General features: G+C 45.3%; 1 protein-coding gene across 2 annotated transcripts in view; it reads right to left on the bottom strand.

The window, feature by feature from the left end:
* arhgef28a (Rho guanine nucleotide exchange factor (GEF) 28a) overlaps positions 1-13824 on the bottom strand; it is a 535445-nt gene that overhangs the window by 251588 nt on the left and 270033 nt on the right. For both annotated transcript variants that reach the window (XM_041186008.1, XM_041186009.1), the window contains exon 11: positions 11398-11759. In XM_041186008.1, the coding sequence (XP_041041942.1) occupies positions 11398-11759 (362 nt within the window). The remainder of the gene's footprint in view (positions 1-11397; positions 11760-13824) is intronic.

The following is a 13824-nucleotide window of genomic DNA, read 5'->3' as shown; positions in this document are numbered from 1 at the left end:
CCTGCTGATTACCATGTACAGCCACCACCACCCCCCCACCCCAAGCTGATGAACCAGTAATCCTCCATGTTGATTACTACTTGAAGGGTGGCTGATAACTGCAATAATTCTATATTTGGGAAGAATGAGTCTGAAGCTGGTCTTTTATCTCAAGCAAGTTTCTTCTTCAGTCAGCTCAACGGAATGACAGACCCCCATTTCCTTTTCCCTCTGGAGTGTTATGGGTGAGCCAATGCCCGTCACCTGTTTTAATAATGCAATTGTCTTAATAATGTAATTTATATACAGTGTAATTCTCAGTCAAAAAATTGATTGTTAGTGGACCTTGACAGTGCAATTGCTGATACACTGACAGTGGCAAAGGCACAGATGCACTTTGGTCTGGGACTTCAATGTCCATCACCAAGAATGGCTCGGTAGCACCACTACTGACCGAGCTGACAAAGTCCTAAAGGACATAGCTGCTAGACTGGGTCTGTGGCAAGTGGTGAGGGAACCATCAAGAGGGAAAAACATACTTGACCTTATCCTCACTAAACTGCCAGCTGCAGATGTGTCCGTCCATGAAAGTATCAGTAGGAATAACAATCACACAGTCCTTGGGCAGACAAAGTCCTGTCTTCACACTGAGGATACCCTCCATGTTGTGTATCACTATCAGTGTGCTAAATGGGAGTTATTTCAAACAGATCTAGCAACTCAAGACTTGGCAACCATGAGGCATTGTGGGCCATCAGAAGCCGCAGAATTGTACTCGACCACAATCTGTAACCTCATGGCCTCGCATCTCCCCTACTCTACTATTACTACCAAGCCAGGAGATCAACCCTGGTTCAATTAAAAGTGCAGGAGGGCATGCCCGGAGCAATACCAGGCATACATAAAAATGAGGTGTCAAACTGGTGAAGCTACAACACAGGACTACTTGCAAGCCAAACAGCATAAGCAGCAAGTGATAGAAAAAGCTAAGTGAATCCACATCCAGTCGTGAATGGTGATGGATAATGAAACAACTCATTGGAGGAGGTGGCTCCACAAATATCCTCATCCTCAATGATGGGGGGAGTCCAGCGCATCAGTGCAAAAGATAAGGCTGAAGCATTTGCAACAATCTTCAGCTAGAAGTGCCGAGTGGATGACTCATCTCAGCTTCCTCCGGAGGTCCCCCATTGCCAGTCTTCAGCCAATTCAATTCATTCCATGTGATATCAAGAAATAGCTGAAGGCACTGGATACTGCAAAAGCTATGGGCCCTGACAATATTCTGGCAATAGTACTGAAGACTTTTGCTCCAGACCTTGCCGCGCCCCTGGCCAAGCTGTTCCAGCATAGCTACAACACTGGCATTTACCCAGTAATGTGGAAAATTGCCCAAGTATGTCCTTTACACAAAAAGCAGGACAAATCCAACCCAGCCAATTACCATCCCATCAGTCTATTCTCATCATTAGTAAAGTGATGGAAGGGATCTTCAACAGTGCTATCAAGCGGCACTTGCTTGGCAATAACCTACCCACCGACATGCAGTTTGGGTTCCACCAGGACCATTCACCTCCTGACCTCATTACAGCCTTGGTTCAAACATGGATAAATGAGCTGAACTCCCGAGGTGAGGTGAGAGCAACTGCCCTTGACATCAAGGCAGCATTTGGCCGAGTTTCACCTCAAGGGTCCCTAGCAAAACTGGAGTCAATGGGAATAAGGGGGAAAACTCTCCATTGGTTGAAGTCATACTTAGCACAAAGGAAGACGGTTCTGGTTGCTGGAGGTCAATTATCTCAGTTCCAGGGCATCACTGCAGGAGTTCCTCAGGGTAGTTTCCTAGGCCCAACCATCTTCAGCTGTTTCATCAATAATCTTCCTTCCGTCATAAGATCAGAAGTGGGAATGTTCACTGATGATTGCACAATGTTCAGCAACTTTGCAACTCCTCAGGTACTGAAGCAGTCCATGTCCATATGCAACAAGACCTGGACAATATCCAGGCTTGGGCTGACAAGTGCCAAATAACATTTGTGCCCCACAAGTGCCTGGAAATAACCAACTCCAACAAGAATGAATCTAACCATTGCCCCTTGATGTTCAATGGCATTACCTTCACTGAATCCCCCACTATCAACATCCTGGGAGTTACCATTGACCAGAAACTGAATTGGACTAGCCATATAAGTACTGTGACTACAAGAACAGGTCAGAGACTGGGGATCCTGCAGCAAGTAACTCACCTCCTGAATCCCCAGAGCCTGTCCACCATCTACAAGGCAAAAATCAGGAGTGGGATGGAATGCTCTCCACTTGCCTAGATGAGTACAGCTCCAACAACATTCAAGAAGCTTGACACCATCTAGGACAAAGCAGTCTGTTTGATTGGCACCCAATGCACAAGCATTCACTCTCGCCACCACTGACATACAGTGACAGTGGTGTGTACTATCTACAAGATGCGCTCAACCACTCACCAAGGCTCTTTAGACAGCACCTTCCAAACCCACAGCCACTACCATCTAGAAGGACGCACACCATCCTGACTTGGAACTATATTGCCACTCCTTCACTGTTGCTGGTTCAAAATCCTAACTGCACTGTGGGTGTAGCTACACCATGTGGACTGCAACAGTTTAAGAAGACAGTTCACCACCACCTTCTCAAGTGCAATTAGGTATGAGCAATAAATGCTGGCCTAGAATCTTCCAAATTTCTTGATTCCGAATCCATTCCTTTAGATAGGAAAATTGCACATTTAACTGCCCTATTTAAAGGGGGAAAAATAGGTTTTGTGGCACAGTGGGTCATGTTCCTGCCTCAGAGCCAGAGGCTCCGGGTTCATGTCCCGCTTCAGGACTTGGAAGGTGCTTTCATAATGCAGCCAAACAGGTCGAGTATCAACCTGTAAATTCTTCCAACATATGCCAATGGCAGGCGGTAAGAACAGGAGAGATTCCTGGTCAGCCATGTGATGGAAAAAGAATTGGAACCTCTACCATCACTATTCATAGCCCCATACTACAACATGTAAAAGCTTACATTGCCACAGCAATTGGCTCAGTTGTCTGGAGGACTACTGTGGATCAGACTAGTACTAACAGCATGGGATTCAATCCCTGTTCTCACTGGGGTGTATTTGGGACCTGCCTCCTTGCCCTACAATGGAGGAGGTCGCGGTGCAATGGATCAGACCTGCCTTTGGGCAGAGGACTCAAGAAGAACAACAAAATTTGAAGGCAAGAGAGGAAAACTTGACAATTATATATTAGTTAGCCTAAGATAAGTCAACTGGAAATTGTTAGAATCTGTAATTAAGGTGACTGAACAATTTGAAAATTTTCGGCTGATCTGAGATGCATTTGCAAAAAGTAGGTCATGCCTGACAAACCTGACTGAAATTGTAAAGACATGACTCAGTTAGTGGACAGGGGAATATTATGGAGGTTATTTATAGGACTGCCAGATAAAGTCATAAGAGGGAATTATAGTATGGTGATAAAATTACTGAATTAGTAATCCAGGGGCCTGGCCTAAAGCTCCAAAAACATGAGTTCAAATCCCACTACGACAGATGAGGGAATTTAAATTCAGTTATTTAAATAAGTCTCAGTAATGGTGACCATGAAGCTACTGATTTGTCGTAAAAACCCATCTGGTTCACTAATATCCTTCAGGGGAAGGAAATCGGCCGTCCTTATCTAGTCTGGCTTACATGTAACCCCAGACCCACAGTAATGTAGTGGCCTCTTAACTACCCTCTGAAATGGTCTAGCAAGTCACTCAGTTGTATCAAACAGCTACGGAAATGTCCAACACCACACAGCTCCAGACCTCATTTACCCCTTGGTCTAATCACGGACAAAAGAGCTTTTTTAAAAATTCATTTATGGGATGTGGGCTTCGCTGCCTAGGCCAGCATTCATTGCACATCCCTAAATGCCATTGAGAAGGTGGTGGTGAGCTGCCTTCTTGAACCGCTGCAGTCCCTGTGGTAGAGATACACCCACAGTGCTGTTAGGGAGGGAGTCCCAGTATCTGGACCCAGCAACAGTAAAGGAATAGCGATATATTTCCAAGTCAGAAGGTGAGTGACTTGGAGGGGAACTTCCAGGTGGTGGTGTTCCCATGTGTCTGCTGCCCTTTTCCTTCTAGGTGGTAGTGGTCATAGGTTTGGAAAATGTTGTCGAAGGAGCCTTAATTCCAGAGGTGAAGTGAGAGTGACTGCCCTTGGCATCAAGGCAGTATTACACTGAGCATGGCATCAAGGAGTAAGAGTAAAATTGAAGTCAATGGGAATCACGGGGGAAACTTTCCACTGATTGGTCATATCTAGCACAAATGAAGATGGTTGTGGTTGTTGAAGGCCAAGCATCTCATCCCAAGATATCACTGTCGGACTCCCGCAGGGCAGTGTCCCAGGCCCAACCACCTTCAGCTATTCATCAATGACCTTCCCTCCATCATAAGGTCAGAAGTGAGAAGGTTTGCTGATGATTGCACAGTCTTCGGTCCCACTCATAACTCTTCAGATACTGAGGCCCACACGAAACAAGACCTGGACAGGCTTGGGCTGATAAGTGGCAAGTAACATTTATGCCACACAGTGTCAGGCAATGACCATCTCCAACAAGAGAGAATCTAACCATCTCCCCATGATATTCAACAGTACTACCATCATTGAATTGACCACCATCAACATTCTGGGAGTTGCCATTGACCAGAAGCTTAACTGGGCCAGCCATATAAATACTGTGGCAACAAAAGATCTGAGGCTGGGAATTCTGCAGCAAGTAACTCACCTCACTCTCCAAAGCCTGTCCATAATCAACAAGGCACAAGTCAAGAGTGTGATGGAATAATCTCCGGCTGCCTGGATGAGTGAAGCTCCAACAACACTCAAGAAGTTCAACATCATCCAGGCCTGATTGACATCATGTTCAACAAATTAAACATTCACTTCCTCCACCACTGGCGCATTGTGACAGCAGTGTGCACCACACACAAAGTGTACGGCAGGAACTTGCCAAAACTCCTTCAACAGCTCCTTCCAAACCCACGACCTCTACCACCTAGAAGGTCAAGGGCATCAGGCACATCACCTGTAAGTTCCTCTCCAAGCCATGTACCATTCTGACTTGGAAATATATCACTGTTCCCTCACTGTTGCTCAGGTAAAACCCCGGAAGGGTGTCCGTACAAAGATGGACTGAAGTGGTTCAACATGGTCAACATCACCTTCTTAAGGGCAATTAGGCATGTGCAGTTAATGCTGATGCTGGTAATGATGTCCACATCCCATGATTGAATTTTTAAAATGTTCAGTTTTTTTGTTGGAAATACTGTTGGATAAAATTGTTATGGAATGGTTTTTGGTGGTGGCTTTTATTTCAGGATTTTGGCCAAGATGATGCTCGAATAGTTAAGCTGCAGATGAAATGAAAGGCGGGAAATTGTGGAGCAACAATGATGTAGCAGTGAGATCTCCAAGGAGCCAGAGTCTAAGTATCCACTCATAGGTAGCCCGTCTGAAGCAAAGGGATTCTAGATGCCTACTACTTGTCCTCCTCCCGAGTTTCCCTGATGGCAATAGCTGCATCCTCGTGAAAGCGAGCTGTGAAGGACGCAGCAGACCACCACCAGGTTGGGGACACACACCAGTGACCACTGCAGGGATTCCCCAAAACAATCCAGACAGCAGAACTGTTGTTCCAGAATGCCATGAGTTTGCTTCACAATGCTCCTGGTGGCAGCATGTCTCTCATTATAGGTGTGCTGTCCTCGTGTGGTAGCGTGGCGGAGGGGTAGAGTAGGTGGTCCTTGTCACCCATCAGCAAGGTTCTGACTCTTCATGCTGGCCCAAAGACGGCGGGTATAGCTGACTGGCACAGTAAGAATGCATTGCCAGGATAGCATCATTCTCCCTCAGCATGTCCGCACACCAAATGCACTATAATCTGCCTGGTGCAGCAAACTTCGGGATGATGCCAATATCATCTGCTCCTGGCTGGAAGGATCCTGCTAGTGTAGAAATTGAGGGCCACGGTTATCTACACGGTCACTAACAACGCCATCTTTACCCTGCTGTGCAGCTACAGTTGCTGCTACAAGAGGTGTCATAGTTCAGTCAGCACCTCCTTGATGAAACATAAGCATCTCAGAAGAATCTCCTTGTTGAGGTGGTGGTAAGAAAACTGCTCTCTGATGACTCTTGGCGGGTTAGGCCTTCTATTGAGAAGTTCCCCCACCCAACAACCGCCCGCCTCCCACCCCCCCCCCCCACCCCCCCCACCCTCCATCCCCAACACAACCCCCCCTCCACCCAACAAAACAGCATTAGGAATAATGGAGAGTTCTGTGGTCGGAATTAGCGCGTTGAAGGAAGTTACAAAAATAGGGTGGGGCAAGGCCATGAAGAGATTAATCGCAAGGGGCTGGGTTTTCCTTTTGGGGTTGGGAATTTGACATGGGAGAAAACCCCTGTCCCAAACCTGCGTCACGTCAGAAGTAGACCCCCGATGTGATTTTTTTAGTTCCAGGCCAATTAATGGCCAGAGGGCACACTCGCCATCTAATTAAGGGCAGCAGGTAGGCTCCCAAAGCTGGAGAGTCAATACAAAATCCTCCAGCAATGACACATTAATGGTCCCACTGTGCAAGGTGGAAGATGCCAATGTATGTGGAAGAGAGTGAGGGCGCATTCATCTTGAAGTGTCCTCTGAACACTCTATAAATACAAAAGTGAAAAGAGGCCACAGCTGCCAGGCCATCCTTGTGGAAGGGAAGAGTTGTGACCTTCGCAGTATGGCGACTGTGGGGGTGGTGGCGGGGTTGGGGGGGGGGGTGGTGGCTTTAAAAAGCCCACTGAAGTGCTGCCACTGGTTGGTCACCTCCTCTCACAGGCCCTGTCCTGGACACTGCCACGGAAACTTCCAACTGATGCAGGACGGGATCCTTACCTTTTATTGGCTACCCACTGCTTGCAAACAAATAGCCGTTCCCTTCCTAACATGGCCTTTTCGGAAATGGCTCAGGATGGAATGGTGCCAGCAAATCAGAATGCTGCCTGGCGACTGGAAATTCTGGCCCCTCCTGCTTCTGGTCTTGCCCGGACTTTGAAAGTCAAGCCCAAGGGTGAGAAATTAAATGGAAGCGCTGGGGAACTGGGAGGCAGTGTGAGTCAGCAAGGACAAAAGTAATGAATGAAAAGAACTTGGGCCAGGATTTTATGTACCTGCTGGTGTTAGGGGTGTTCAGTGGTATGAGTGGACAATATGACAAGAGGGCTGAAAATTGGTTTCATGACCTTGTGAAGCCAGTTTGCGATTGTCTGCTCTGCCCTCCGACGGCAGGCCACATTCCCCACCATCAGACATTAGTAACCTCATTGTAAAACATCTGCATATCATTATTAGGCCAGCCCGCCGGACTCAACCCCCCCACCCCACCAGATCATCCACCCATGGCAGGAAAACATGCCAACATTTTCCACAACAGCATATATAAGTTGTGTACTTGGCGAGCTGCACTTCGCTCAGGTCTTCAAGGTTTGTTTGCCTACCTTGCTTCGGTCAACACTCGCAGTCATCAGTGCCAGGCTTCACAGACAGCACCACATCACTTTTAGGGGGCTCACAGGTGGGTCTCAACCTACCAGATCAGCCATATGTAGGTGGCTTATCAACAGTTGCAGGGTAAGGTCTTGTTGGAGAATGGGGAGAAATGACTTCAGGCAAGGGAAGAGGCTGCAGGACGAGAGCTGTAAGGGGAAAGAGGGTAACCCAGGGTGTGTGTGGAGGCACATGTTGATCTGTGCAAGTGGCCACAAGATGGTGAGGGCTGAGGAGGCAGTCTCCAGAGGAGATGAGGCCAGATGGAGATGTGAGGGTATGTGTGTGAGAATGGGTGGTGATGTCATAAAAACATAAAACACATAAGAAATAGTAAGAGGAGCAGACCATTCGGCACATTAAGCCTGCTCTGTTATTCAATAAGATCATGGCTGATCTTCTTGTGTTTCAATTTCCACATTGTCATCTAATCTTGATAAACTTCGATGACCCTTGAGCTGGAAGTGAAGGAGGTGCCAGTGAATCTGTGATGGGCTTGAGTGTGTGAGTTTAGAATGATGAGATGGTTGCCTTCCCTGACTGCATGGGTGAGGTCATTCATCCTCTATCTGCATTGGATGGCCAACCTCTTCTGTGCAGCATTGGCACTGATCACCGCTGTCATTGCCTACCAAGTCAGTGTGGTAATATAGCTGCCCCTCCTGTGGCCAGGGCGAGCACAGAGGACATCACAGCAGGCCTTCAAGGCATCCAAAAGGTGCTCAAGGGCTTCAGTCTTCTTGATTTTCAGGGCCATGTCTTCTTTGCTGCAGTTCTGGGTTGGAAGCACTGAGCGCAGCTGTACTTTAAATGTGGTGTCTGGCAAGATGGCGCGGCGGGCGAATGAGAGCCCACCCGCCATGGAAACGGCGTGTTTCCTGGGAATGCATAAGTAACGTGGCAAGTTTGGGACGATATAGCGTGAAAACCCGCCATTGCAGCTGGCAGTTAAAACGTCATTTTACCCGACCACTGCAGCACTTAATGTAAATCTGAGACCATTCCTCCCTTGGAGTGGGATAGGGTCTGGACAGCTGAGTTTTGGATGACAACATCGTGTACAACAGCTACATTTGACTGCTGACATAATGCCCCAAATGAAACTGACGAAGGGAAACAGGGAGGCAAGGATGAAAAAGGGGCCAATGATAGGACTGAAGGTCTCATATGAACAAAATAAGCTTAGAGAGGGCAGTGGAGGTTAGGGAGAAAATACAAAAAAATCAGGGTTAAACTGGGTAAGAGATATGAGAGAGGTGTTAACAACCTTGATTAGACATATTTTCTAACACCAGGGACACTTCCTAGTATCCAAGGCCCAACTTCTCACTGTATTGACCTGCTAAGCTATGAGGAACTAATCACTGGTTTGTTAATCGCTATCTCGATTACAGTGTTGTGATACTCCTATGCTGACTCTGATATTAAGGGCCAAATTTTGCACAGGACTCGGATGCAGACATTCTGCCCCCATTCTAGCAGATTCCATTTTGCCAGTGGGGTGAGGGGCGAGGCATGAATTATACAGGTGGGAACACAAACTCAGCAGGACCATTTGACATTAGTGCTGAGTTCAAATAGGTCCTATTTCGCTAATCCAAGGGTCTTAATCCACAGTGTGGGGGTCACAGATTTATGGTGTATGCTCTTGAAGGGTGGATAAGGTCTGTTTAAGTGTTGGGGTCTGAAATTATTTAAATGCCCTGCCCTTTAAATATGAAAAAAAATTGGCTACAGCTTTCAGTTGGAGTAAAAAAGAAGACACCCACTGCTGGAATGCACTGATTGATAGGCCATCTGGTGTAGCTTAGGAAAAAAACATAACCATCTGTTCTTATAACTTCAGTAGACTTCAATGTTGATATTTCCAAAGGGTTATTATAGCTGAGCCTGCTATGAAAGCATGGCTGAGTTTCAAAAGCTACAAAAGCACTTATCTCAGCAGGAGGGCTGAGATCACATTTTGATTGATAATTTGAGGCTAGTGAAAGATTAGCTGTCTTTGATGTGGTTAGTGAATAGCAGTTGTTTTTACAATAGATTGCCCACTTAAGGCAATTTACCATTTTTGAATAGGTTTCATGAATAAGAGTCTGTTTTCAATACCCAGTTTAGATTGTTATAAGTTTAAATAGGGGCTGTGAGGTGAGGGTTAGAGGGCCTAACAGCCTTTTATACAACTTGGTCAAAGTCTTAGAGAGCCAAGGTGGGCCTTCTAACCAGCCTGCCTCGGCATCCGTCTGCCTCCGTCTCCACCTCCTAACTGTCTCCGTCCGGCCCCCAATTCCCGAGAACAAAAATATGGCAGGCCCTTTTAAAGGACACATGCATGCCAAGTCGGCAAATTTCATAATTTAAGCTTCCTGCCTCGATGACAAAAATCCAGCCCCAAGTCAAAGACCTTCTCATTGCCAGTGCTTTGTATGACGTTGGTATAATTAAATTGTTACACAGAGCTTGAACAAATCAGAAACATTAAGTGTGGATAAATGTTAACCCTTTCTGCCCAGCAGAGACTGTGATTTTAATTATGTTCTGAGCGCAGAATCAGTTGATGCTTTTCCACCAGGTTCGTGTTAGGTGATCGGGGAATTGGTTCTCCAAATAATTTTTTTTTACATTCCTTCATGGGACCAGGAGAAGCCTCAGTGCTCTCTCAGGCCCTAAAAGGATGATCTAGGCCTCCACACCCCTGGGGTCTCTTTGCAATCCCCACCTCCCTACAACAATATGCGTCCCCGCAACCACACACACACACACACACCCCTCCCACCACCCGCCCCACCACCCCCCCCCACCCCCCCCCCAAAGAACTTCTTCCCAACACTTAAAAGTGCAGGAACCAACTCAATTTCTGGGGGATGACAACCAGTTCCTGCCTAATTCCCACTGTTCCACCTGGAAAGTGGACCAAATGTATGTTAATGAGCTCCAGCACAGATCAAGGTACCTTTTAAATGAGTTGAGGGTTTCTGCCTCCACCACCAAACCAGGCAGCGAATTCCAAACACCCACCACAATCTGGGTAAAGACATTTTTCCTCATGTCCCCTTTAATCATTCTACCAATCACATTAAAGCTGTGTCTATGTGTCATTACATAAAATTTTATATATTACTATATTATATGACATTAAACTTAAAACAGAATCACAGAATCTCACAGAATCACAGAACCTTAATGGTACAGGAGGAGGCCATTCAGCCCATCATGTCTACACCTGCTCTCAAAAGGAGCATTATGTCCTAGTGCCATTTTTCTGCCTTTTCCCCGTGCCCTTGCACATTGTTTCTATTCAAATAATCATCTTATGCCCTCTTGAATGCCTCCATTTAGCCTGCCGCCACCACACTTCCAGGCAGTGCATTCCAGACCCGAACCACTCGTTGTGTGAAAAAGTATTTTCTCATGTCATACTTGCAAAGCCTTTATGACAGTAGATATTTGCATTTAAAGCTGTTCACAGAAAAATAATACAGGCAGGGAGTTAATCAAAGAGAACAATGAATAGAGGCAAATGCATTAAGTCAAAGACAAATAGCCAGAAGTTACTGAAAGTTGGCAAACAATTTTTATATTACTGCTGTATACAGCGCCACTACTAGAATTGCTCATTTTACTATTTCCTCCCACGACCACTTTTTCCATGACATACAATTGTGGCAAAACACATGAATAGAACAGGATCTAAAACCATTCCATACATTTGGCATTTCTGAAATTTAATTGGACTAACCAAATATTATAAATGATCAATAATAATCTATTTGAAATCAAATTTATCACAAAAAGTAAAATAACATACCTTTGTTTACTGTTGATGCTTGTGGAAGGACTTTCTGCTTTGACACAACCATGATGCTGAGATAGTGCGAAGGATCGGCATAAAACATTATCAGGTGAAGATAAATCAGAAATTTGTTCCGCAAAACTATCTTGATCTTCCTTATGAATTGGGGTGTCTGTGTGGTCCTCAGAATATTCACTCATATGTTTCCTAGGTATATTATCCTCTAACGATGTAGATGTATTGGGTTCCATAGATTGAGGGGCATTATAAGCCTGGCAAAGTTGGTCTTCAGATGACTTTCCACATAATGCATTAGCAGTACTGGTATTTCCAATGGTAACATTATTACTGTTATAGTTTATACCACTCTCATCAACCTATGAAGAAGAACACATTTCATTAACTGCAATAGAACTGAAGGTGCACTGCAGTGCTATGTAACACAATATTTTAGTTGCTACATGTGTTGTTTCAAATTTATATAATTATCCAATGGTCACCCTATGTTATTCTTTGGGCTATGTTGAAAGCGGCTCAAGTACCATATGGTTCGGACAGAAAGCCATAAGAAGCTCACACAATTTTGAATGGCGTTTATTTTACAGTGGGCCACCACAAGTTTGGTCACAAAGACTGTGTACAATAAACAATTTTATTAACCACAGAACCGTAGGTTCACAGTACAGAATGTCCACTGTGATTTAGCTTGCCCAAAGCAATCCAAAACTAATCCCATTGCTTTACTGCCTCCCTACAGCAACTAAGTTCTCTCTATTTCAAACACATCTATTTTCTCCTTAAAAGACACAATGATGTCTGCCTCAATGCTGCCTGTGGCAAAACCATTCATACTCCAAAAACTTTCTAGCTAACAAAATTATTCCTCACTATCAGTGAGTTTTAAATTAATTAGCTTTTTCCAATAACTCCCCAAACACAGAAAATATTCTCCCCTTATTGACCACATTAAACACCTTCATAATTTTAAATGATTTGAACTTCACAGAAAAATTGTTTTCCCTGCTCCCTGCATGCTACTGATACATCTTCCCATAGCAGTAGTACTCAGTCTTGTCTATCCATCCCTATCCCTATTAGTAGGAAAGCGTCACAGAGAGTGTTAATACCATAGCATGTTCTTCAACATGAGATAATGCACCCAGTATGCCCATCCTCAGATAAAGTAAAATACACACAACACAAACCTAAGCATTTAAAAATTCATATTTTCTTAAAAATCCAAATGTTCTAGTGTTTCTTTGTGATTCAAAAGTAATCAGATCCTCTCCTACTTCTTTGTTCTAAGGTAACCTCTACAATTTTAAATCCTCCATGGAAAATACCAGCCTGATCTCAAGCACAATCCAAGATTATTTGCATGCCAAACAGCATAAGCAGCAAATGATAGACAGCTGAGTGATCCCACAATCATCGGATCAGATCTAAGCTCTGCATTCCTGCCACATCCAGTCGTGAATGGTGGTGGACAATTAAACAACTCACTGGAGGAGGAGGCTCCATAAATATTCTCATCCTCAATGATGCAGGAGCCCAGCAGAGCAGTGCAAAAGATAAGGCTGAAGTATTTGCAACAATCTTCAGCAAGAAGTGCTGAGTGGATGATCCATCTCAGCCTCCTCCGGAGGTCCCCAGCCAGAATCACACATGCCAGTCTTCAGCCAATTCGATTCACTCCTCGTGATATCAAGAAACGGCTGATGGCACTGGATACTGCAAAGTCTATAGGCCATGACAATATTCTGGCAATAGTACTGAAGACTTGTGCTCCAGAACTTGCCATGCCCCTAGCCAAACTGTTCCTTCACAGCTACAGCTTGGCATCTACCCAACTAAGTGGAAATTTGCTCAGGTATGTCCCGTACACAAAAAGCAGGACAAATCCAAGCCGGCCAATTACCACCCCATCAGTCTACTCTCCATCATCAATAAAGTAATGGAAGGGATGATCAATAGGGCTATCAAGTGGCACTTGCTTAGCAATAACCTGCTCACTGATGCCCAGTTTAGGTTCCACCAGGACCCACGCAGCTCCTGACCTCATTACAGCCTTGGTTCAAACATGGACAAAAGAGCTGAACTCCCAAGGTGAGGTGAGAGTGACTGCCCTTGACATCAAGGCAGTATTTAGCTGAGTGTGGCATCAAGGAGCCCTAGCCAAACTGCAGTAAATGGAAATCAGGGGGAACACTCTCCGCTGGTTGGAGTCATACCTAGCACAAAGGGAGATGGTTGTGGTTGCTGGAGGTCAGTAATCTCAGCTCCAGGGCATTACTGCAGGAGTTCCGCAGGGTAGTGTCCTAGGCCGAACATCTTCAGTTGCTTTATCAATGACCTTCCTTCCATCATAAGGTCAGAAGTGGGGATGTTCACTGATGATTGCACAATGTTCAGAATCATTTGCAACTCCTCAGATACTGCAGC

Source organism: Carcharodon carcharias, chromosome 4, assembly GCF_017639515.1.
Source record: "Carcharodon carcharias isolate sCarCar2 chromosome 4, sCarCar2.pri, whole genome shotgun sequence".
Taxonomy (NCBI): Eukaryota; Metazoa; Chordata; class Chondrichthyes; order Lamniformes; family Lamnidae; genus Carcharodon; species Carcharodon carcharias.
This window is presented reverse-complemented; position numbering and strand designations above follow the sequence as displayed.